Below are 26,451 nucleotides of genomic sequence, written 5' to 3'. Positions count from 1 at the left end.
GGGCAACAGGAACTCAGGCGCGCAGAAAAGTTAGCTGTGTGGAGGTGATACACAGCCCCAGCTCCATGTAGCTTGTGACCTCCCGGCCCTGGCAGTACAAGACTGGCCTCGACAGGGGACGAGCAAGTGGTTCACGAACAGTTCCACCGCCGTATTAAAAGCAAACATACTTTTCCCTCCGATGCTGAGCCCTTCAGCCTTTTGTGTTTAAACTATTTCCCATCATGTTTGAACTCTCTTTCCTGGAACAAACATTTATTGTAAGTAGTGTAAACAGCTGCCACTCTGTTTGTGTTGACTTTTGTATGTCTCTCCTGGGCCATTATTTAGTTAAGCGGAAAGTCTGGAGACCTCAATTCGTGTCTCTGCGTTGTCACCAAATGGATAGCTTAGACAAATGTTTTAAATTTCTGGTCCAAGGTTCTCTCATGAAACATCTGATAAATACCTTCTCTTGCCTTGTGGATATGGCTGGGGAAAGTAGTGGTTACCCAGAGCCTTGCAACATCCAGAGAAATGTGTTACAGGAAGCGATATTATGCTCCTATGAATTATTAATTACCACTCTTACACACGCTACTGTCAGTTTCTCAGTGAAGTTTAGACTCCATTTCTGCGGTGTGCTGTTTAGACTTTGTCGGTGAATTTTTGTCAGTGTGTTAGTTTAGACAAGGTAGAATCATTAAAAAAATCATTTGCCACATAATTCTGACCTTTTGGGGCACAGACACAGAAACAATTCTTGGTTAGCCTCAGGTCCACTGATGGTCGAGTGTATGGGCCTGCTTGGTCCCTTTGTTATCAGGAAGGAAAGAGGTAAGAGACCTTCCGTGGCTTGTTCTCCACTCCTTCCTTGGCAGTAGATTGGACACAAGGAGTAGAGTTGCACATTCCTCTAGGTGTGGGTGGGGTGTCTGCCTAACGGCTGGGACAGCACCTTTCAAACTGTGTCTGAGTGTGAATTGCTCCATTTTAATCTTTCCTAAGTCACTGGGAATCACCTGGTGCTTTGCTGGGACTTTAAAGGAGGGCGATTGGTATAGAAAGAACTGTTGTCTTGCTAGGGTGGCTTCACCATTTCTGTATAATCCCAGTTGACAGCCAGAGCCTTTCCAGGTTCCGTTTTCAGAAGCTCTCCGACCTTTGCCAAGTTCTGGAATTGTCCAATTTTCTTCCCTGTGACATACCAGTGTTGGTCAGTATTTCCCCTCTCTTTGAAGATGTGTTAGGGTTGCAGGTGGTGTAATAGTTCCTTTCAGGTCTCTGTGACCACAGGTCCTGACAGAAATAGCTTAAGACAGCAGAAATTTATTTTGGCTTACAGTTTCAAAGGGTTGCAGTCCATGATGGCAGAGAAGGCATGTTGGAACAGGTGGTAAGTACATGGGGCTGGAGGCTGTTCAGATCACAGCGGCACAGGAAGGGGAAGCTGAGATGGATGGGTAACAGGTAGCAGGTTTCTTGTACGAGTACTGTAAGCCTTGTGTGAGTTATATTTCCTGGGAGTTTCAAAGTTAAGTCATGGCTTGACCTCAGGGTCTCCACAGTGACCTGCCTCCATCAGACAGGCCCCCACATCTTAAATCTTACATAGCCTCTTCAAATAGTGCCACAAGTCGAGGATCAGACATTTAGAACACTAGCCTGGGGAGGGGGAGGGTATTGCAGGTGCAGAGAGTAATGGGGTTAATTAATACCTCACAAAGCAAAAGTTTCGTAGAGCGGGAGGTGCTTCAGAAATGACCCTGTTGTTTGGTTCTCATTCAGAAGGAGTAGAAAGGATATCTTGTTTCTTCAAAGCACTTTGAAAATCAAAGAGAGGCTGTTTCCCCTCTTCAGGGATGCAGGTCCTGTGTCCCAAAGCTCTGCTCAGTTGATCTAGTGAAGTCACTACAAGTAAATGGCGTTTTACTGGTCTGCCAGAACCTTCTTCCCTCCGCAGACCGTAACAGGCACATTAAAGTGTAATCAACATCTAGCCACTCTATGCCTGCAGTGGGCCAATTAGAATATCTAACGGCCATAAAGCTGGAGTTAATAAAACATATCTAAGAAATGGAAAAATAAGATTACACGTGTCATTTTGGCCTCCATTCAAATGGCAGAGAACAGGGCGGCATGGAGACCAAGCCCAGCCCATGTCCAGTGTCTTTTCACTCACGTCTCGTGTAAAATGGGGCCTCTTCCTCCGCCCTTTAACGCATTCTGTTTTAAATCTTGGCATAGAGACGGTTTACGATTCAGCTTGAAAAGCAAAATGAATGTCGTTATAATTCCTTCACCTCTCACTGTTTTCCGCTTTAAGACAGTCAGTTCTGTGGCAAAACCACCCTGTTCTCCTCACAAGTCACAATGCCAGAAATATCTGGAGAGAGGGACGCTTTTATTTTAACCACGAGTGAGCTGCTGTTTTCCAACATTGACCATACACATGCTTGTTGAGAAGTTTACCACTCTGTAATTGCCCGTATTTTTTCTGACTTAGCTATTGTATATAGTCACTGACTTACTACACGTGTGTGCTTTGTTGCAAAGGCAGCTGTCTGCTGATACGCTTGGAGAACCGATGGAATTTTCATGGGAACTCTTTTTAGAACCTACGGGGTTTTCTCGGAAACTCTTTTGTGCTTAATTTCAGATAGATGATGTCAGAGACCAAGTTACTGGAAGATAATGCATTTGGAAGCTGTCTACCAATGGGCTATGCTTATCTAGTTTTGTTTTCTGAAAGATCCTAATACATCTTTTTGAGGATAGGTTTTTGAATGGAGGAACAAAAATGCCCTAGAGTGGACAGATAAGGAAGACCGCAGGCCTCTGGTTGCAGGGTTTTGTCTCTCCCCCAAATCATTTTATCGTTAGTCATAGAATTCATATTTCAAGCACAGTTGTCAGCTAAATTAAACTAAATATTATTTAGTGCACAGCACTTTTTAACCAACGCAAATGGGTTTTAAGAGGGCAGCAGTTGCTATGGGTCTCCCTGCGGGATTTTCTTCCGGAGCCGCTGGTATTTCGGTCCATTTTGCATCCGTCCACACTTCCTACTTGTGTTTCTGGATTCCCGTATGACTAAGAAGCACGGGGTTCGATCAACTTTATTAACAATAAGTAATGGAGTGCACTCTTTCAGGCCAACCCTTATTTTATTGTGTATCAGCTTGTAGACATTTGGCTATCCGGACAAGCCATCATTTATACCCTTTTAAAAAATATTTATTGCCTCCCTGACTAATTGCTTTTTATGTGACTTAAAGCCTTTTGCATCGGTGCCATTTGTTAAGGCACAGCCAGAAGCAGGCAAAGCAGTCCCATTTTTCAAAAATTTAGTGTCATTTTTATAGACAAATAACACTTGTAAGTGATGGATAACAGCCAGCAGGGTGCCGTGTGGTGTGAAACGCGCATGAATTATATTTTCTGGGAGTTAGGAGGTTAACTCGTCTAGGAACTAATTGAAAAGCTTTATGGTAAATGCAAAATGCTGTGCGAACATTATCGACACAACTTAAACCAGCTGAAAAAGGGGTTTTCCTTCCCCGGGGTATTATTCATTACCCCATCCTCTTCTGGCCAGCTGCTATTAGAGAAGAGTATCTAATCATAATGTATCTATAGATTTTTTTTTTTTAAACCGAAGCTCATGTCTCGGGCTTTCTTTATGAGGCTCTGGCAGATGAGTGCTTCTCCATTAGACGGTGGCGGTGAGCGTGGACTCCACACTGATTGCTGAGTAATGATACCATTTCCTATTGGCAGAGGCCATGTTTACCAGTCTGGCTGTGGTCTCAGACCCCGGGGAAACAGATCGTGGGGGTATAGACTTGGCTTCTCCTACAGCTGCCGATAGAGAGCTAAGAGGGATTTATCACCAACTTTATGGAGGAAAGATAACACAGTTTCCTTTCTTTCCACACTAGGCAGTAGTGTTGAGTTGGAGCACGCCATCTTAGTAGCGAGTGATATGTCCAGCCAAGCTAGGCAGGGTGGCGTGTGCCTTTAATCCCAGCGCTTGGGAGGCAGAGGCAGGTGGATCTCTGTGAGTCTGAGGCCAGCCTGGTCTACAGAAGGAGTTCCGGGAAAATGGGGTGCATAGTGAGATCCTGTCTCAAAACAAAGGAACGGACAAACAAGCAAGCAAAGAGTTCAGTCTGTTGTTAATATGTGGATGAGAACGTCAGAAATGTCACTTGTCGGAAGGTAGGACCTGGCTCGTTCAGTGAAGCTGTAGGCGTGGGCATCCACTCTGAGGATGCTGGGAGAAGCGGCCCTAGTATCCTGTATGTCTCCCGCTGTGTCCTAGCCGCTTTTTTTCCTGTTTGAGTTAGTGCTGGGAATGAGAAGAAGGAAAGTATGGGAATCGTAGGAACAGAATTTCCTCCATGACTGATTCGTGTTTTCTGGGCTGCGGCGCTCATCTCTTCCTCATTGGTGCCTCTAAGTCTCACGGTATGCCTGGCTCATTTACTCTGACTAATGTCTGTGACTTTACATCTTCCAGCGCTCCTGGGAAAGTTTGTTATCTCCTTAAATACTTGGCTCTCTTTATTCTCCTTCGAAATATGATCAGGCATCTTTCAGTAGTTCCTATTGTGCTCCCCACCTAGGCTGACTGGTGCTCCCCACCTTAGGTTGACTGGTGCTCCCCACCTTAGGTTGACATGACCTTTATATTTTCGTTCCTTGTTCCCCAGAACTGTCTTCCAGTTCCCCATCTTCTGGTCATCGATTAGCTTTGGCTAATGTCCTATAGAATCTGCTCACCGACTTTTAGTTTGAATAACTTCCAAGCCTTTGCTTAGCCTGCCTATAGGGACTCAGTCTGACTAGCAGTGGTGAGAGACTGAAGAAAAAGACAGACACACAGAAAGCTGGGGTCGGGTGGCCTGGGTGGCCTCTCCGCTGGAGAGGCCACACTTCCCAAGAAGCTCAGAGTGCTTATTACATGAAATTGAATAAAGAGCCGGGGTTATTATGTATAGCAGAATCGCGGCCTCAAGGTTATTGCAGATAAACAAGGAGGCAGGCTAAGGTTATACAGTTGGATCAACAGACAGGTTTAGCTGATCTTGGTAGAACAGTTTTTACAGGCAAGCAGTTTTCAGGCCCTACACATACACGGGGGAAAGCCATGGTGAACATTTTCTACACACACCATCTACATCCAAACACAGACCAGACAGAAGCCTTTACAATCTCCTCTGAACTTCACCTCAGGAAGGACACGCTGCCCCTTTCCCATGGATCTGAGGCTCAGGTCCTTGACAAGGCTGTGCCCCTCTCAGCAACATACATTCATTTGGGTCTTAGTTCACGCAGGGTTTCCTCCACTCTCCACAAATAACCGAGGACTTCGGTCATCGTTGTTGTTGCGTGTTTCCTTAAAATGTTTATTGACTCCTTGTAAATCCGACCTGTTCATTTCTTTAAAGAATTGCGGTAAAAACCACATTACAGAGAAGCTGCCATCTCAGCCACTTCTGTGTACAGTTCAGCCAGAGCTATTCATATTCCTGTGAAGCCGACGGCCACAACTCTTCTCAGTTTGCGTAACTGAAAGCGATGTTTAAAACCCTGCCATTTCCCCCTCATTTTTAATTAAGTATTTTTAATCGACCTAATGGTATGCATTTATGGAATGCCATGTGATTGTCAAATATATGTGTACATCATGTAGTTTACAAATGAGCATAAATACATCTCTCTGACACCATTTCTTTACGGTGAAAACATTGCCAGTCTCTTCTTCCGGCCTTCCTGAAATACTCGGAACATTATTGGGTGGCCTCTAGACACTGCTCCAGAAACCGGAACTGACCTGTCCTCTAACTGAAACCCCGTGACACTGGCCAGCCTCCCATCTGCCCTGCCTTCCTCGTGCCTGGTCATTTCTGACAGGTCCTCTCTGTCTGGTCGTCTTTGAGATTCTGGGTCTTGCTTCCTTAGCGGTTCATGTGTGGCTGCTTTGTATTCCAAATCTAGCAACTGGAACATCTGAAGTCCACGGAGTGTTACATCTGTGTTTTGTTATATCCTTGGACTCTCTTCTTTGCCGGTGTTGTTTGGTCACCATGTGTCTTGAGCAAACCTTAATTGCGAGCTCATCTCTGATTGATCTTAATCTGGAGAAAATGCCGTGGGCCCTAAGTCATGGGTGCTTTTCTCAGACCGCTTGCATTTGCTTAGGAAAGACGTCATGGTGCGTCTTGGGCCATCAGAGAGCCTTCCAGATGTCGCAGGCTAACCCAGGCCCACCTGACCATAGATTTTTGGTCCCAGTTCCCTTCTGGGTCTGAATGAGCACCCACAGTGGAAACCTTGTTCTTGCTCTCACCCCCCCAGGTATTGGGGGTATTATTGCTGTTTTCTTTTAAACCCCACTTTGGAGTGAAAAAAACTGATCTGGATGAAACAATGTGTTTTTAAGCCCATGTTCTGGTTGGCTTACTGGTTGACCCCAAAGTATTTAGCCAGCAGCACTTCTGGAAGGCTGAGTTGGATTAAAGGGCCATTCATGAGGGCAGTCTTAGGGCTCCTCTGCTGGGCATGAGAAACCTTTGCCTTGTCTTCTCCTGTCTCTCTCAGCTTCAGATTTTATAGAATCACCCAAGGAGGAGTCTCTGGGCAAGATGAGCTCAGTTGGGAATCTTTCTATCATCTGCCTCCCTTGAGTAGGGGCCATTGCTCCTCTTGGGGTTTGGAATCAGGTACAGTTTTCTCCAGCCTCTGCCTTGTAAGTATGTACAGGGTGAACAGCTTCCTTTATTGTGGGATCCTCCCCCTCCCCCCTTTTTTTTCTGATCTGCTAGGCTGGCTGATTGCTGACATCCCGTGAAAGTCAGCTTCGATATACATTAGAAATATTTTGGATTTATAGGATCGTATTGCCTATATGCATGCATTTGCATATTTGTACGTGCAAACCCCATGTGTACAGTGTGTGAATGCTCAAGGAGGCAGTGTCAGGTCCCCTGGAACCGGAGTTACGGATAGGTGTTAGCCAGCACGTGGTGCTGGGAAGTAAACCTTGGTCCTTAAGAGCCAGTACTCTTAACTGCTGAGCTGTCTCTGCAGCCCCTTGTTGATGGATATCTTTATCCCCTTGGAGGACATATTCTTCGCTCTTTGTGAGTCTGAGATATAAGACGGGCGAGCTGAGAACCATCAGACGCTCTGCACGATCACAAAGGCAGAATGTCTTTTTGGTATGTTTCAATTTTATTTAAAAATTAAACAAGCTATTCTTGGAGAATTTCACCCACGTATAGAGAGAATTACGGTCAGGTTCTCTTCCCTGCTTGCCTTTTCAGCTCCTCCCAGACTCTCAAACATGTCCAACATGTTTCCTTCTGCATTCAGTGAATCCTGCTCATATACACATGGACATGGGCCATCCAGAGCAGCCTGAGCAGCCTTCCAATGACCACCATCCCAAAGAAAAGGAGGAGTCCAGCTGGGTACCTAATCCTCACAAGGGGCCTCCCTGTGCATGCTGGGAGGTTGACTGGCTTAATCTTGTGCAGGTCCTGGCCTGTGTTATTTTTTAAATCACCATGCTGCAGGGGTCTAGACAGAAACAGGGTGGTGTGTGTATATAGCTGTTCCTCTTTGGAGGTTGGCCTCTCGGTCTTCATCTCTGTACCTGTGACTCGCTTCCAAAGAGCAGAATGTCATGTTGAGATGGAGAAAGCTTGGTCAACACTTCTCCACTTTGGTGATTGGAGTTGGCATCCGTGTGTTGCGCCTTTGGTGGGAAGAGCTGAGAAGGGCCCTCCAACTGTTGCATTATCTGAAAACCCACAACGGCAGTCTTGGGAGGAGCGAGGTACGGGGTGCAGAGCACCTGTCTGGGGCTCCTTCATACCCCCAAGCCCACCAAGCCTGAGAAACTGTCACAGACCAAAGTTGGTGAAGGCACTGTGGCTACTGCTGACGTGATGGAGTTCAGAACAGAAGAAGGAGATAGGAACATAGCGTTCTAAGTCTCAAAGATCCCTGTGGGGAACGTTAATGAAGCAGCCTTGCTCCCTTAAGCTGTGACCAGCCTGCTCTTCAAGATAAGTAAAATGAAGCGGGTGGGGGCTATACCAGAGTACCGTGCACTCTATTTGGAAATAAAAACGTTCCGATAGGCTTCACGTGGCTCTGTGAATGAGGTGTGTATGTGTTAGATTTGTGTGTATTTTGGCAAAGCCTTTGACTAACTTATAGGAGAGACAAGCGAGGTTGTGAAGGAAGGGCCAAACCGGGAAGTATATTAACCTCCAAGGCCTGGCCATTGGAGCCAAATTTACCACCTGGGAAGCCCAGTTTTGCTTCCCTGCCCTGTGACTTTAGGTAGGCTGGCCTTCCTGGTGTCTGACTATTGAAGTGTTCCCAGGAGGGATGGTATTGCGTGTGCGGCTCTCCTATGCCATGACTCGTGCGACTGCAGCCAGTAGTCACTGTTTCCCTCGGTGTCTTTCCCCCTGTTCAGGTGACTGGAAGGGACGGCTGTGCAGGGAGCACAAAAGTGAGCCAGTTCAGATGACACTGTGCTCAGAGGTCAGGGTTGAAATGGAGCAAGGACAGAGGACATGCCTCGTGGGTCGTTTGGTAGGATTGTCTTCACTCCTGCGTGCCAGACTCCTGGCTGCTCCCTGACGGTCTGACTGATTTGTTTGCTCCGCAGAGGAAGGTTTATCCAAAGAGGCCGTTCTCTTCTGTGCTCTTTGTGGGAGAGGTCACCATTGTGGTCACTGCCGTCCCCACTTGTGAGGCCTCTGTGCTGGATCCTGGCTGTGGTCTTCTTCCACGACATATGACCTCTCTGCTGAGTTCTCATCCACATGGAAGCTTTGATATGGCTTCAGGGTCACATCGGGGTCACATCGGGGTCACGTCAGCCCCCTTCTCACCATCACGTCTTCATTAATTCATTTTGAATCCGGAAAAAGGTGGACATGTACAGTGCTTATTTTAAAAGTAGTTATTTGTATTAAGATCTAATGCACACCATAGAACTCATTTGTGCCTTGAATACGCACGGCAGTGGTTTGGGTAGCGATGTTTGCAGCCGTAACCACGATCAGTTTTAGAGTATCTTCCTGACTTTACTGGTCCATCCCAGTGTATGGGGGTTCACTTACACAGCCTCTCTGAGGCGTGTCACGAGCTGTCTTTCTGAGGAGAGGTAGCCTAATATCGAGTGTCTCATTATGATATTGATTTATATCTCACCTATGACTCATGATGGTGAGCACTTATCGGCTGTTAATAAATCTTTAAAGAAATGTCTCTGTAAGTCTTTCGCCTGTCTTAGGTTGGTTATTTTAATTATTGTGTTGTAACAATTCTTTATAGAATTCTTACTTGGTGTTCTCGCCGAGGAACCAGGTTTGATTCCTAGCTTGCACACACAAGCTCACAGCTCTCTGTCACTCTAGTTCCAGGGCATCTGGTGCCCTGTTTTGGCCTTCAAGAGTACCAGGCATACGCACAGGGCATGTACATACAGGCAGGCAAACACTCATACACATAAAAATAGAAGAGCAAATCCTTTGTCTGGAGAGATGGTTCAGGGTTAAAAAGCAGTGGTTGATCTTCTAGGGAACCAGGTTCAATTCCCAGCACCTAGGTGGTGGCTCACAACTGTGTAAATCCAGTCTCAGGAGATATGCTGCCTTCTTCTGGCTTCCTTGGGTACTGCATGTGTGTGGTCCTTAGAACTGTCTGCAGGCAAAATAACCATACCTATAAATTTTAAAAATAAATGCACAAAAGAGAAAGTAAAAAGAAAAAAAAACTTCATGTATTTGCTAGGCATGGTAGGACATGCGTTTACCCAAGAACTTGGGAGGCAAAAGGAAGCTGATGTCTATGAGTTTGAGGCTAGCCATGACTATATAGTGAGACTCTTGTCTCAAACAAAAACTTTTTAAAATATATTCTGTTTTTATAAGATGGTTTGCATGTCATTTTCTAATATGATATGTATTCCTTTTCATTAAATATATATGTGTATATATACATAAATATATACATGCACAGACATATATTCTCATATCTATATTTGAATATATATATATAATATATATATATTATATATATATAAAAATCTGGGTTGAGACAGAGTCTTATACTGTTTACTGCATACTCCAGGCTAGTTGACCCTCAACTTTCCAGGGCTTCTTCTGTCCCTGCCTTCCAGCCCAGGACACTGAAGTTGCAGACTCATAATCTGAATTTAGCATTGACTTCTGTGGGCTCTGGGGACCCTGGTCTGTACTGCAAAGCAAGCACTTTACCCACCAGGTCATCTCCCAAGCCTTATTTTTACTTTTAAACATATTGCTTTTAGACAAGTAGTTTAATTTTAATAAAAACCACCTTATATTTCTTTTGTTACTGTGGCATTTCAAGTTGTATCTGTGAAAGCTCGGTTGATCAAGGCAACGAAGATTGACTGTGTTACAATTTTATGTTTTGCCTTTTAGTCTAGGACTTTTGAGTTCATGTTTATATCTGATGTGAGGAAGAGATCTTTTGCTTTCTTGCAGAGGGATCTGTGATTTGAGCTAAGACTAGACAGTGACGAATGTGTGTCTGGGTCACAGGTACATCTTTGAGTGCTAAGTCTCTGACGCAGTCTTTTCAAAGCAGCACCTACAATCTTGTGTTTTCACCTGGAGAAGTGTATTAGATGTGATTTCGTCGTGAAAGGCAAGAGCATATGTAGAAGCCTTACATGATTCCTCCAGTCAGTGCCTACACTCCTCTCTTGACCTAACTGCTGTCTTTTCTTCGTGGGCACAGTCACTATGAGCCACCAGCGCCTGAGGTAGTGCAGTGAGCCTTAGACATTAGTATATCAAGAAGGTGGATGGAGTCTCAGGGGTCCTCACACAGCCTGCTATTTCACCCTGTTGCATGTTGGTCTACCGAAATAACACATACAGAACAAAGATAAATTAAAAACCCTAGGGACAGTGATGTCTTATGCAAGATTATATGTGCGATGGGTACATGGACTAGTCTAGGAGTCCAAGTTTAGGACCTTGGGGGATGTTCTCCATTGGAATACAAGATGATTCCAAGTGAGTCTCAAAACTATATGATGCATACCTGCATGGTGCCTTCCTGACTGATGCATACCTGCATGATGCATACCTCCTACAAGCTCCTGGCATTGTGCAGATTGTGTATTATATTGTATAAAATACCAACCGTCAGTCCACAACTTTTACCCAGCTCTGCTGGTTTAATCAACAAATTGGTACATGGCTGAAAAGGTATGTGTATACATTGTATTTACTGTAAAGCTACATGTATACAATGTGTTTTCTGTGAAGCTATGTGTATACAATGTGTTTTCTGTGAAGCTACATGCATCATTGTGTTTACTGTGAAGCTATATGTATACATTGTGTTTACTTCCTTTACTGAGGCTCTTATTTTTAAACTGAAAACAGGAAGGGGCCATCTTTATAAAAAATTAACACTTAAACAGAGAGATCTCTGGGTATAGAAGATCCATGACAAATTCAGTTTCTGTCTTTTCCCATTGTGTCCTTGGATTAGCCCCCTGAGCCTCAGTTTCTCCTAGAGTTGTTGAGAACAATGTATGGCCTAACATTTGTAAAGTGCTTGCCACTATTGACCACTAGTTAGTAACTGGCTGCCATTTCTGACTGCTGGCTCTCATTTTTTTTCTCCCCATGGGGTCCCTTTTCTGGTTCCCAGTTTGAACACACCCTTGATCAATCTTTTCCTCAGTGCAGGGGAATCATTGACTCTCTAGTATGGTTTACTGGAGCAATTTAAGAATTGAATTTTCCTTCATTTTGTGTTTGTGCAGTTGGTGGTGGGTTCCCAAGGGATCTATGAGGGATGGTAGATAGGGAGTGTCAGTTTGGGAGGGACATATTCCAAGGGGTCTGTAGAGCCATGTCTCTTCCTGCCAGGGCAGCTCAGCTTTGGAAATGCAGGCTGCTTCTCTGCCTGAGGGAGATTTGCAAGCAAGCATCCCAGCTTTCCAGTGCACCTAAGGATTTTTCTCAGTAACCTGAGAGAAACTTGACAGCATTGTGAGGAGTTTACACCCAGGAGCAAGAGCTGGTGAGAGAGAGGAGGTGACTCTGAGGAAAGGGGAAGGGCAGACTGTCCCAAGAGGGGGGATGCAGTTGCCATGGTGCTGTGGAAGACACAGAGGATGATAACGATATTGATAAGAAAAATAATGATAAAAACTAGTAGCATCTGTTGAGCATTTACTGTGCGATATATGTCCTACACGAAGTGCTCAATCACGCGTCTAATCATTTCATAGGCACAGAGGCTCTATAGAGCAAAACCAAGCATCAGATTAAAGAATTTATTTCAAGGTCACCCCGCTGGTAAATGGCAGATGTAGGCATTTCAACAGAGATGCCTTTTATTCTCAAGCATGAGAGAGACAGGAAGCCTGTGATGCATTTCACTGTTTCTCCTGCTTTGCTGTGCAACCAGCTGTTCACATGAGGCACTTGAGGGCTCTGCTGACCGTTACCCCAGGGCAAAGGCATGTGCAAGACTGTCCCAGGCAAGCCATGGATGGTCACATGTAGATAGCAATTTTCAAACAATTATTTTTGAAGCCAAAATAACCCCAGTGACATAGGCTTATTTGGAACAGATGGTGTATTGTAAACAGACAAGGGAAGGAAACAGAGCTGCTGGACTCCTATTTGGATCTTGTCAGCTTTATCAGGAAAATTATCTTGGCTTTGGAAAGGGCAGAGTAAACATGTTTAGGAGAAATTAAAGCCTGAGATACAGAAGATAATGCATTTGGGTCTCTTGGGCAGGGCAAGATCTTGGAGATGTGATTGTACAGCCATCAAGACAATGCTTTGTGGGGTTGGGGATTTAGCTCAGTGGTAGAGCGCTTGCCTAGGAAGCGCAAGGCCCTGGGTTCAGTCCCCAGCTCCAAAAAAAAAAGAACCAAAAAAAAAAAAAAAGACAATGCTTTGTGACTCAGGGAAAATAGTATTCCAGAAGATCGGAAATTATTTTAAGCAGTGTGTCCCACAAGGGGAAAAAACATGGTTTAGGAACTACAGGTGGGCAAGAGCGTCCAATTCTGATGAAATTCTAGACACAGTATCGAGCTTGTGTTTGATATGTAGGTCTGCAGTGACTAGTGGGACAGATGTGGTTCCTCTCAGAACAAGGTTTGTCCTTGTTTGCATGGAATCATTAATGTAATACAAGGAGGGAGAGAGACGGGGGAGAGAGGGAGGGAGGGAGGGAGGGAGGAAGAGAAGGGGAGAGGGGGAAGGAGGGAGGGTGGAGAGGGAGATTCATGGGGTGGGGTATTGATCTCCACATGCCACTTGAGAGTCTCCCATGTCATGGACAAGAAGAAATGTGAGCTAGGTAGCTCATGCAGTTCAATGCATCTGTTTGCTGAGCAGCCACTTCTAAATGGGTAATGATTAGATTGATCTAGAAACTGTGGACCGGGAGCTACATATAGCCCACCACTTACTTTTGTAAATAAAGTTTTATTGGAACGTAGTTTACATTTATTCACTTACCTGTTATCTTTGGCTGCTTTCACTCTACCATGGCATTGACGAGCAGTTGTTGCAAAAATTACTTGTCCCACAGACCCTAAAATATCTGCCGTACAGATCTTTAAAAAATCGCTTTCTGGCCAACAGCTCAGATATGACAACTGGTTCCTACTAGGACTGCTTTAAAAGGTTTTACTGATGTTCTGGCTTTGATCTCTTTACACCTAACTCCTGTCTTTAACAACAGAGTAAGAGTTCTTGAATTTGTGCCTGGCATGACAATGGCTTGCAGGGAGAGCGGGAGACCCCTTAGCAGGGAGGAAGTTGAGGTAGAGAATGCTGCAATGGGCCGGGTACCATCTCTGCTTTCTGTTAGAGCCTATGATATGTAAACCATCGGTATAGGAGGAAGGCAATAGGGTTATCCTTCAGATGAAGGAGTAGGGACTACAAAAGTTGTGATACTAAAATAGTAAAGGTGATATTGGCCAGCGTTATAAATTCTGTGGTCATGTACCAAATATCTTTTGTGGAAGCATTGGACAGGACCTTGTAATTTTCATGAATAGAAATGAGGGTTAACTACAAACCTACCACTCTACTAAAGGCATGCTCAGAAAAAATGATATTAAGCCAACAGAAACAAGTAAGGACATGGTGGCTGCATTTATGTAGTCACTGGGAAATCAATGGTCAAGGCTTTACTGTACTTGGGCTCCATCACACCAATGAGGTACAAGCTCCTTGTGTGGGAATATAGCCAATTCAGCTTTAATGCTCAAAAAGGGTAGCTCTTAACAAAGAGGCCAGTCACATTCTTCTTACAGCATGGTGACAGCTAGATGAAGCAGAGAGTCATTCAGAATGCTGCTCTCAGACCCCAGTGCTGCCAAAAAGCAAAACCTGAAATTCCATGGTGGCTCCCTCCCAAGCCCACACCCAGCAAGGTTCAGGTGTTGTGTAAATAAAGTCAACAGGCTGACTTTTGAGTAAAACATAATTTCCCAACTGCTGCCAAGAGGAAGATAATTGGTGCTAGAAGTAACTGTGAGTGACTTTTTGATTTGCCGTTGTTTCATATCATCTCAGGGTCTCTTCACCGTAACTGCAGGGACTTCAAAGCTCTGCAGAGTAGACTCTCAGGATAAAATTTCCCCTCCTTTCCCCCTCTTGCCACATTCCTCCGCACACTTTAACAGAAACCTCACCCCCCCCCCCCCGAGGAAGCCAGGAATTAGTTGCTTTGCTCTCTAATTATTACAAGTGTGTTAGGCAAATGTCGGATAGGCGAGAGCTTTGCCTGCCGCAGGTGCGCATGCCCAGGCAAACGCACCAGGAGGTTGAGGATGGCAAGTGTGTGGTTGCTTCTGACCCTGTCCAGCTTGTCCGGCAGACTTCATTTAGGATGATGCTCTGTGGGCTAAGAGGACACACTGGGAATTTCCTGGGATGTACAGTACGTTATTTTTAGTCCCTAATGGCGGCGAGCAGACCTACTATGTGAATGACAGTTTCTAATTTTGTTATAGATGACTTAGGGTAGAGCAGAACCAGGCAGTGTAGATAGTATGGGAGTTTGGTGTTATCAGTTCTTTTAAGGATATGTTCCAAGCAAAGGGGTGAAACTCTCTCCTTCTGTAAATTCATGTGGGCTAAGAGATGGAAAGAGTGGGCGTCAACTCCTCTGTTGTTCTTTGTAGTGTCACTGCGTGATTTTGGTGTATTTTTAAAAAAACACAAAAATTGAAATAATCTTTTTTCTTCCCCCTGTCAGCCAGGTTTTAATATCGACATTTTCAAAAGAAATTGAATGCTGTGATTGCTCAACCTGGGAATGGGGCTTCTCAGTGTTATAAACAGAGCCTGTGTGGACTGTGAGGGACAGAAAACAGCACACGATGAGGACAGGACAGAAAGGATCCGTATAACACACTTGATTCCTACTCCTTCCCTCCACCCCCGCCCTACCTCTCATTCCCCTCCCTCCACCCTCAGCCCCCAATCCTGGCTTATCATTGAGATCCTGGTTTATCATTGAGATTCTTTGAAAACCGCATCTGTGTTCTGTTGAATGTGTCTCGGGTCTTGGAGGCTCACAGCCTGGAGAAGTATTGATTGCATTTAAGGGTCCATTACTTAGGTAAACCAAATAATGTAACTGATCTTGGCTCTAATTGATCAAATCTCTCCCGCAGTGTTGGAAAGATTGTAATCTAATTACTCTGGTTCCATGGTTTCTAAGAAGAGGGTTATACTTTGATGAAATTGACCCCATGTTAGCAACCTCACTTTCTTCAGGTTATCCTTTAAATACATCACAGCATATGCCGTACACACACTACACACTACACACACTCACACACACACACACACACCACATACACACACTACATACACACCACACACACACACACACCTCACACATACCACATACAAGCATACACATACACCACACACATAACACATACACATACACACACACACTACACACACACACACACACACACCACATACACACACTATACATACACACACCACACACACCACACACACACACACACACACCACACACACATACGACATACAAGCATACACACACACACATAACACATACACACACATACACATACACACACACCACACATACCACATACACATACTATACATACACACACCACACATACCACACATACACACATCACACACACACACATACCATATACAAGCACACATACCACATACACATACACCATACACATAACACACACACATACACATACATCACACACATCACACACACGCATACACATATATCACACACACACACCACACATACATACATACACACACACACACACACACACACACACACACACACACACACACACGTCGGCACACTGTCCAGCTCCCTGTGCTTGGACTTGACTCCACACCTACAGTGGATGAAAAATGGGAGCCATGTTAATTTTTACCACTTGAACTCCGTAGCTTGCAGAGAGGGTGTGGGAAGGTACTGCTGTCAGGCTCAACTCCAGCCTCTCTTGTTTCTCCTAACAAGCTTCGCTTCAACCCAACTCTTTCCTTCTCTGGAGATAGAAGATCTATTTTGGCCTCAGAACATTGCTAGTGCGGTGTGTTTGAGACCAGAGTTGAAAGCTGCCGAGCTGCTGATTTATTGACTGCCCTGGCTTTAACTGGCTCCTCACTAGCAGCCCCTGCTCCTTCCCCAGAGGCATTAAATTGCTTGAGCTACTGTTTTCCCGCTCTTGTTCAAAATATCTTTTTGCTTCCCTTAAAAACCACGATTTCATTTTCACTTACCGTGCATGAGTGGGGAACCCTTGCTTCAGCATGTATGTGGAGGGCAGAGGAAAACCCGTGGTTTTAGCTCTCTCCTTCTATCATATGGGTCTTGGGGCTCAGCAGGCTCCCCCTGTTTGGATTTCCTTAGTCAGATACGGGCTATATTGATAATTACACACCTGTCCAGGAGTGGAAGTGACCAAATCTTTAACGAAGCAGCTTAATCATCTGTTTGTCTGTTCTGTTTTGTTGAGCCCTAAGTAAACCTAGGTAACCTTGGAACTTGTTGTGTAGACCAGGCTGGCCTTGAACTCACAGACATTCACTGGCCTCTGCCTCTTGGCTGCTGGGATCAAAGCAGGTACCAGAATGCTCTGCTGAGGATAACTTACTGATAACGGTTTGGGGTAGGAGGAATGGGAAAAACCACTGGGGGAACTCAGAAATTTAGGGACTGACTTCTCTCTAAAAATGGTTATGACTGCTGGAAAGTCCAATCTCAGTTACAAGGGGTGTGAATAGAATCTGAGGATTTATGTTCAGGTAGGGGAAGACTGCAGCTAGTGTACTTCGGTGTGTGACACTGTTTGTGTGGACGCCCTTCAGTGGGGCTGCCCTCTCATTGGCTTTTGCCATGGTGTTTCCTGAAAAGGTTGCCTGTATTATTTTATCACGTGCTAGTTAGTACAGGAAAGCTCATCCACACTTGTGTGAGCGGCTCAGAAATAGGAGAGGCTTGGGTAGTTTGAACCCTTTTGGATCGTATGGGATTCTCCAGTGAACAAGATCCTACCTGCAGGGATTGGGGATTTAGCTCAGTGGTAGAGCGCAAGGCCCTGGGTTCGGTCCTCAGCTCCGAAGGAAAAAAAAAGATTCCACCTGCAGTTTCCTTTCTCTTAGGAAATCATACTTTGTTAAATGTAGAATGCTATAATGAAGGAAATATTCATCTCCGTGGGCTTAGGACTTGGTACCCTTTGCATCTGTCAGCGCTACCATTTAATTGGGTTTACTATTACATCCAGATGTTCACATCGACAACAGTACATTAACGCCTCCTGCAGGTTACACAGAAGGAGTGATGTGAAGTCACATGGAGGAGTTACGGACTTAGCCTCCCAAGTGACCGTAGGATACTTGTATTTCCTCGGTTTGTGATTTAAAAAGTTCCAAGCTTGTGGAGAAGTTGAGAATGGTGCAGTCAACATGGGGCGCCCTTCTCCTCTGCACACGGGGCTCATTCACACCTCGAGCACGGGGGTGGGGGGCACTCAGGGGCTCCTTCACACCAAGGTGCAGGGAACACTGGGTGGCCCTTCTCCTCCCCTCGTGGGCACATTCTCACCTCATGCTAATCAACCCCTCTCCTTGCTTCACAGTTGTTACTTCTGCTTGCTGGACTTGGGGACAGTGCCACAGATCCAGTTCATTCTAACTTCACATGTATAGTCTTCTGTTTTTACCATGGAAACATCAGTTTTCACTTCAATAAAATATCATCTAGCCTGCACTTTGTATTTTTAGTTGCCTTGGCACTTGTCCTTATAAGTATTATTCCCTTTAAAGAAAAAATTGAGAATCCAATCAAGAGCCTCGCGTTTCTTTAGGGTCTGAAATGTAGACCCCTCTCCCAGCTTCTCAAAAGCCCTTGGTGCCATACACCATCTCGCATGGTTCCAGGGTTTCTGGTGAACAGTTCCAGTTGCCTCTCCTTATAGAGCAATGTTCCTCCCAGGAGCCGCAGGCTGCCAAACAGAAAGCCCTGTGCTAACTGTGTGACGCTGACCTTCAGGTTGTTCGGGGGTATTCTTGAGATGCCCTAAAACAGTTCTTTCACCCTTGCTTTTGGGTGCCTACCAGAATTGGATGGTAAGACCCTATTGCTGAAGACAGCACACACTTTTGTCACAGGTTATGGAGAGATCAAATTGGTACTGTCAGGGAAGCGTCCTTCCTTCCCCACTGGACACCAGCACTGGAAGGTGCTCTGTGGATTGCTGTGGGGAGAAAAGTCCTCAATAAATTTACCCAGCTGTGAACTTTATACTATTGATTCCTGTGCCCAGTATGGGACCTCCATCCCCAAAGTCATTGTGTATGCAAATGCCAGCCTGTCTTTAGGGAGAAAAACATTCTGTGTCATTTGATTTATAATCCAGATTTCCTTTTCATATATTTAGAATAGGGTTTTTAAATGAAGTTTGTGAGTATAAATACCAATAAATAAACCCCATGTTGATTTTGAATATAATTGTACCTAGCTCATTTGCATACTTACACACAGTATCTTAAAATCTGCATTTGTGTTCCTGAGAGATGAATTATCCTTGCTAAGGGAAGTGTGGAGCTTTAAGCTCACCCGGGAGAGACCGCGTAGGCGTGTCTCTGCAGAGATGCCATCAAAGGGATTTCGCAGACACTGGATCCGTGGCAGCCTTTAAAACAATGCTCATCTGAAAAACTGCTTGTGATGAATTGGTTTCGCTAATGAAATCATACACTTCCATAGTGCATTATGTATAAAACTAGACTAGGAAATAAATATAATTAAAGTAAACATGCCCTTCTAATTAGTAATTGTTTCTGCCACTTTAAGCAAATTTTAAGAGTCACAGAGAGCTGTTCCTCTGTAAACCTAATAATGAAGCTTGTGGTAACAGGTGTAAATTACCACAATGGAAAACATTTACACTGTAACATGCTAAATTAAAAATGACATTAACAAGCCCCATTTTCAAATTCTCTGTAATTAACATTTGTTCAACCCAGACGTGAATAAGTGCAGTGCAGTGGTGAATGTCTTTATTTATAGCTTATGATATTTGTCATGGCTTTATCTTAGTTAACTGGTAAGCTACAGAGAAGCATTCCTTCCTAAACTATGTCATGTTTATGTAATCTCAGACAGCCTGACATGATATTTACCGGCATCATTATTGCGGATAATATGCAGGTATGCCAGGAGAATGGCTTTGGTTGGTGGTAAAGCTTGACATGAAATATTGGGAATGAGCGGAGCAGAGAGATACCCAGGTACATTGTAATAATCCCCATGACATGATGAAATACTAGGATTCCCTCTAGTTCACCCCTCAATACACACATGTGCTTCTAAGTGCCTTGAATCGATGCCTGTTTCTGCAAATAAATATTATCTTAAAGGCGTTCTTTTATGGTGCTTGTTAATATAAAGTACAAGGCAGGGAACAGCAGAAGCAGCTTTGTGGTTTAATTTGGCACCAAGGATTGGAAGCTTTGCTCCTTGTGGAGGACTTCGTCCGCACACTGGAGAGAGATGGGAGAGCCTACTGCATTGTTAGCATACAGTGGTGACTGTTTAAACTCAAGGCTTTAATTACTCTAACTGTGTGTGGTATTTTTAAAGAATGTCTCTCCTTTTTATTAAAATGAGTATTCTGATATTCTTTATAAGTGTTCAGCTATTGATGCTGTATTTGTGCCATTAGATGGCATATTTACTTATCTAATTGACACATATTTTCTTATCTAATTGACACATAATTGTATATATATCTGTAGGGTACATTGTGAGGTTTTGACATGTGTGCAATGGGCAGATGATTGAATTAGCGTAATTTGCATATCTGTCACCTCAAACACTTCAGGTTTCTTTGTGCTGGAACACTAAAATCCTCTCTTTTAGCTGTTTTGAAAAAAAAATGCAATAAATTATTGTTCTGATCGGATTCTAGTAAGAGGAAAATCTAAGAATATACACAGCAGGTTTTAAAAATAATTAAAAGCATGTTCATTTAATTTTATTGAGATAGTTTAGGGTTTTCCCCAGAGTTTGGGATTCTGAGATGCAGTAACTCTTTAAGTTTGGAAACTCAAAGGTTTGTTGAGACAATGAGGGAGAGCCTTTCTGATATCATTCACCTTCCCTCAATGCCAGGACAGGGACAGGGAACGAGGAGGGCTGTGTGAGCATCGGGGTTTGAGATCCCTCAGGTGAAGAACGGACTTTTCATATCGCATTGGAATTACGAATACTATCAGAAGTTCGCTGCTGAAAGCCCACTGAGCACTTATTAGAAGAACTGTGGTATGCTCACTTAACGTGGCCAGCAGTTACCATGATGGAAGCCTCAGAGGTTTACAGGTTGAAGCATATAACCAGAAGCATTTCATAGTTTAGAAGTGTTACAGTTTAGGAATATCTATGCAGATTCTGGTTGAGCACCCCTCACCTGAAAATCTAAAATCTTGCTGACATGATGCTTAAAGCATTTGCAAGCTTGGGGCCTTTCCTGTTCTGGATTTTGGGGGTAAGGTAGATGCTCAAGTGTATTTTAGCATAGACAGTAGACAGCATGCATGCATGATTGACTCTCGCCCCACACCCATTTTACAGATGCAGAAGAGGTTTTTAGTTGCCCGCCCTAAGCTGTGGGTCAGTGTGCGGTAGATGCTTTTAAAGCCAGGGGATGCCTGTTTCCAAGGACCTAGATTAAAATGGGGAGTATTTGTTGAGACTCCCAGAGGAGGTGCTAATGGCATCTCTTGGACTAGGGAGAGGCTGCATACAGTGGGAGCTCTGCGTGTTAACTGTCCACAGTTGCATGCACAGCTGCAGGTAACCATAGAGGCAGAGGTCTAGCAGAAACCTGGCTGTTGCTGGTGGGAGGTGTCTGCTGGTGTTTGGCTACTGTGGTTCTCTGGTGCTTTCCGTCTCTGACTAACACAGGTCCCTGGAATAAAGACAAGTGTCAGTGGCTTCTCGTGTAGCCCTTTCCACATCTACTGCCTTTGCCTATTTGTCCCTCCCTCCCTTCCTCTCTCCCTCCCTCCCTTCCTTTACTGTCTTTCCAACCAGCACCATTGCAGCCAAGTTAATGAGGTGCATATGAGCCTCTGTTGATAAGATTGGAAGTGATCCTCTGGGTCCTCAGGCTCCAGAGGCTCTCTCTCACAAAGCAGAGTGCTGTCCTAGCCTGTGTTCCCCGAAGCTGGCTCCTGCCCTGCCCTGCCTCTTCACATCTTGCCTCATGGTGCAAGGCAAGGGTTTGGCCAGCCCACCGGTGTACAAAGCCACGCCTTTAGATGCACGGTTCTGTTGCTTTCTCTTCTCTGGCACATCTATCTGTAGATTATTTTTCAAGAGATGTAAACTTATCAGCTACTCTCACGCTAAAGCTCAGAGGTCACCCTCTGAGGGTCATGGTTTACGTCCAGTGCTCAGTTTCATGTCACGCTGATCATCCAGTGTCCGGCGAAGCAGCAAGCACCAGGCCCATCCACGGAGGAGGAGGTGAGACAGTGTGCATTTTCCTTTACTGCCCAGGGAATTTTATTATTTCATCTTTGACTGCTGCAGTGGGTCAGGAGAGCGAACTTAATGTCGGCATTTGGATTTAAGGAAAAAAAAAAAGCAAGCATCTTGGAAAAAGATCCCAGGGTCTGTTCAGCTCTGTAACTGAGGGTCTGAAGGAAGGGAGGGAGGGGTATGCAGTTCGGAATACGTTTAGTCGTTCCATTCAGAGCTTTCCCCGCCCCCCATACGTGTCTCTTAGCGGACAGCAGCAGATGGAAACAGAAAGCTAGCTCACCCAGAACATCTTTACGGACACGTATGAACCTAGAGAGTGTTAGCATCTGTAAACGAGCGTTTAGGGGCTGTGCTCCATGGGAAAGGAGCCTGGATGCCAGGAGAGGGGAAAATGGAAGGAAATATGAGCTATGCCCTTAAGGCACTGATGGTGCGGTAATCGAGAACCCAGGCACCTTGTGGCAGAGCAAAGTAGGGAGAAGCATGAAGTCACAGCTCTGAGATATGTTCAGTCCAAGCCCTGTGGCCAGATGGGAAGAGAGGATGCTGGCGTGGCGAGGGCTAATTGCTGGAGTCATGCTCAGGTGCGAGCTGCTGATTAGGAAAGCCCAGAGCACATATGCTCTCAGGGGACTGGCCAGGGTTAAAGAAACCGGCAAAATAATCCTGGCAGCGAATTTAAACAGGAGCCGACCTCTGTAAGGTGCAAATGTAGAAACGGAGACTGGGCATTCTCAAAGAGAAAACGTGAGAGAAAGCCTTAGTAACCTGTGCAAACTTCTAGTCTCCAGAGTGGATTACCAGGGGTCTTTGGAAGTGGGTATCCATGAGTAGCCCCTTTTACAAGTTCACCATTAAGGAACTCCAGCTCTATGTTTCAGATGGCTGTAGTAAAAACAATGCTATTTTTTGTTGCATGCCCTGGCAGGACCATTTTATGTTTTAGCATCTTGCTCTGAGACCCTTTATTTATCCTTGGCCAATTTCTTTGACATTTGGACATTGCGACATTGTTTCGTTTTGATCTGCTATCCTCCCCATCCTATTCCTTATGTGCAGCATAGGTATACACTGTGCACACCTCCCAGCTGGGGAGCAGCGCAGTTTGGCTGTTAGGGGTGCATGCTTCAAAAGCCATGGGGACATGTAGCCCACACTGCCATCCCACTTTTCTCTCCTTCCTGTCTGGGGCTGAGGCCACAACTTTTGTCAAAGCCAAATTGATACTCTTTTGATGGGATCATCGGGTTCTTTGGTAGCTCCCCGGGAGCTGGTCTTGGCGGTTGCAGAGTTTCTCCAGTGTGCAGAGTATCACACGGTTGCGGTACTGAAAGGGTTCCTGGTATTTTAATGTTCCAGTTTCTGGGCATGAAAAATGTGGATGAGCTAAAGTCTGTTTGCACCGGTAAAGCCTCTTGCAAGTCTTTAGGGATTAGATGAAATCCTTCCCACTTAACAAAACATTCTTCAGAGTTGCGTCCTACCTGCATTCATGGATGGACTTCTCCTCCTTCATTTTAGCATCCACACACCCTGTAGGTTTATACCAGAAAGAACCACTGGAATGGTTGTTCCAGCCAGGGAACCTAAAATTACATCAAAAATGTTCTTCACACATGTGTTTAGAAATGTAGTGGTATTAGTTGAGTAGCTATGATAGTCCAGGCAGTGTGTGTGTGAGAGTTCAGGCTCTTCAGTCTCAAACCCCTGAGTCATCCTGGTGCAGGTGAGCTGGAGCACTTCCGCTGCTCCTGGAGCAGCATAGAGCATGGACACTTCCTTAACTCACAGTTTTGGAAGCTGAATGTCCAAACTGCAAGGCACCAGCTCTGCTAAGGTCCCTCTGGCTGAATCACATCTCGGAGGATCAGTCACGGTGGTGTGGCCACAGAGCGTCAAGGTCACATGGTGAAGCAGGAAGCCAGAGTGAGGAGAGGGGAGATCCTCTGTCTTACCACCTTCTCAAGAGAGGTAACCGAGTAGTCCTAGGAGAGCGCTCTACTTCAGGTCTGCACACTGCCAGTGACACAAGCACCCTCAGCAGGCCGCACCCTCTGCCAGTATCACCACACTTCTCACAGACTCACCTACAGGGAGCGTACTCAAACCATGAGCAAACGACGAGACAAGGTCTGTGTTCAATAGGTTTTCTCCTTTCTCCTGATCAGATACCTCTGGCCAACTCTGATCACATAACCATCATTTCTGGGTCACTTGCCTGTTTGTCCATTAGCATCTTTTATTATTTGGTGCCTCCACAAGGGTATCCACCATGCCTGCAGCTTGTGTCATCTATAGTCATTTATGTGCCACATATGCACTGTGCTCCCACTATATGTCACTACCGACTCTAGACTGCAGTGAAAGCAAATGGTACTCGTATTTTATCTGTTTTTTACCTACTCTACATCCCACTCACTGCCCCCTCCTGGTCAATTCCTCCATCCCCCTTCTCCTCTGAGCGGGTAGAATCCCCCTGGATATCCCCCTGTCACTTTAAGTCACTGCTAGGCTCATCGCTTCCACTCCCACTGAGGTCAGACAAGACTAGAAGAACATATCCCACAGACAGGCAACAGCTTTTGGGATAGTCCCCGTTCCACTTGTTCAGAACCCACATGATGCAGGCCAAGCTGCACATCTGCTGCATATGAGCAGGGAGGCCCAGGTCCAGCCTGTGTGTGTACTTTGGTTGGTGGTTCAGACTCTGAGAGCCCCAAGGGTCCAGGTTAGTTGACTCCTCTAGCGTTCCTATCCCCTTTGGGACCCAAAATCCTTTCTCCTGTTCTTCTATAAGAAACCTTAAGTTCCACCCCCTGTTTGGCTGTGGGTGTCTGTGTCTGTCAGCAGCTGGGTGGAGCCTCTCAGAGGGCAGCCATGCTCCCGTCTGTGAGCATAACAGAGCATCAGCAAAATGGTGTTCTTATGCTTTGGTAGCCAGATGATCCTCAAAAGCAGGGCACTTCCCACTGGAATGTATTTGTGTTGTGAAGAAAAATGAGATGGGAGAGGAGGAGGTGACAGAGATTGATGGCAGGTGTGGAGTAGCACTCGCTGGGGTGGCCAGGGAGGCCCGTTGGTAGGGTGACATTTGACCTGAGATGGGACAAGTGAGCCCCCACAGAGGTTTGGGTGAAAAGCTTTTGAAACAAAAGAGACAGCAGCAGAGACAAGAGCTGTTCAGGAGACAAAGAACAAAGAGAAAAGGCCAGCCTGGCAGAGGCGGCTGAGCTATGGCGGGTCAGGGCTGGGGTGCAGAGGTTGCGGGATGAGGAGGAGTGGGTAAGATGGTAAGTCGGGCTCAGAGAGTGGGCGTGGACGGCAGGACGCTCTAGGGGCCTGGCAGGTGGTAATAATGAGTTTGACATCGATTCTAAATGCAGAGGGAAGCCGAGGAGAGTTTGAAGCTCGGGAAGAGTATGGTTTTATTAACACGGCAGGGTTAGCCAGTAAATACGATGGCAACGGTATTGAAAGTCTGCGTGTGGCTCCGCGTAATAACAGCCTATGGTGTAAATATTCTGCGTGGGTTTAGCCGAAAGCTGAAAGAAACGTTTTATTCGGAACGTGCCGGCGGAATTGTGCGTGGCTGTGTTTCTACTGGCTTAATACTCATCATTTGGGGAAGACGTATGCAGCTCTGGCCACGTGTGGGCAGAAATTGTTCGTTGAAGTAGGGCATGACAACTTCAGCTAAGGTCTCTTCTTAATTCTGATTACGCATCCCTTGTGATTACATGTCAAAATATGACACATCGGCACAGGCCAAGCCGGATTTAATGAATAGGAAACCACGGGATTCATATGATTTGGGGGCACGAGGGGAATTTTCTAATGCCAGCCCACGGATAAGTGACACGGAGGTTATTTGATTAATTAGACATGCATAAACTCTCACTCCAGCTTCCCGCCTGTCATCTGAAGAGCAAACACTGCAAACTCAGTGGTTTGGCACTCCAGGATTACGATCCCGGGGCTGCTTTTGCCACAGCCAGAATAGTTCTCCAGCGCGAGTCTGTCTTTAAGGTAAGCTTTGACAGTGTCCTGCATACGTAGTCCTCTCTTACACATGTGGTCTCTTCTCACGTGCACGTCGAAGGCACCGCTCCCCCAGAGGTCAGACCTTTGTGGTGAAGACCACCAGAAGTGTCTGTAGAGAGCACCACCATGTCTATGGAGCTAAAACTTATGAGGGGGTGGGTTATGGACACCTCTGTGAGATGTGATTCATAGAGCTGCCTATCACATTCAACTTTGACCCTTGTGAGATTATGCACTTTGAGAAAACCCAGGCCTGGATCGGCATAACTGTCAGATGAGTGG

At 45.4% G+C, this 26,451-nt stretch overlaps 2 protein-coding genes across 7 annotated transcripts in view; both read left to right on the top strand.

Annotated features, from left to right (window-relative positions):
• The window catches only part of Aff3 (ALF transcription elongation factor 3), a 457,478-nt gene that overhangs the window by 34,581 nt on the left and 396,446 nt on the right, over positions 1-26,451 (top strand). The gene's annotated exons all lie outside the window — the stretch shown is intronic.
• LOC134480358 (histidine-rich glycoprotein-like) overlaps positions 1-26,451 on the top strand; it is a 62,347-nt gene that overhangs the window by 14,838 nt on the left and 21,058 nt on the right. Inside the window, exon 1 of the mRNA XM_063267893.1 lies at positions 1-26,451. This exon is cut by the window's left edge and continues 14,838 nt beyond it; it is cut by the window's right edge and continues 21,058 nt beyond it. Coding sequence (XP_063123963.1) covers positions 15,809-16,714 — 906 coding nt within the window. The 5' untranslated portion in view covers positions 1-15,808 and the 3' untranslated portion in view covers positions 16,715-26,451.

Source organism: Rattus norvegicus, chromosome 9, assembly GCF_036323735.1.
Source record: "Rattus norvegicus strain BN/NHsdMcwi chromosome 9, GRCr8, whole genome shotgun sequence".
Classification (NCBI taxonomy): Eukaryota; Metazoa; Chordata; class Mammalia; order Rodentia; family Muridae; genus Rattus; species Rattus norvegicus.
Note: the sequence above shows the minus strand (reverse complement) of the source record. Positions and strands in the feature narration are given on the sequence as shown.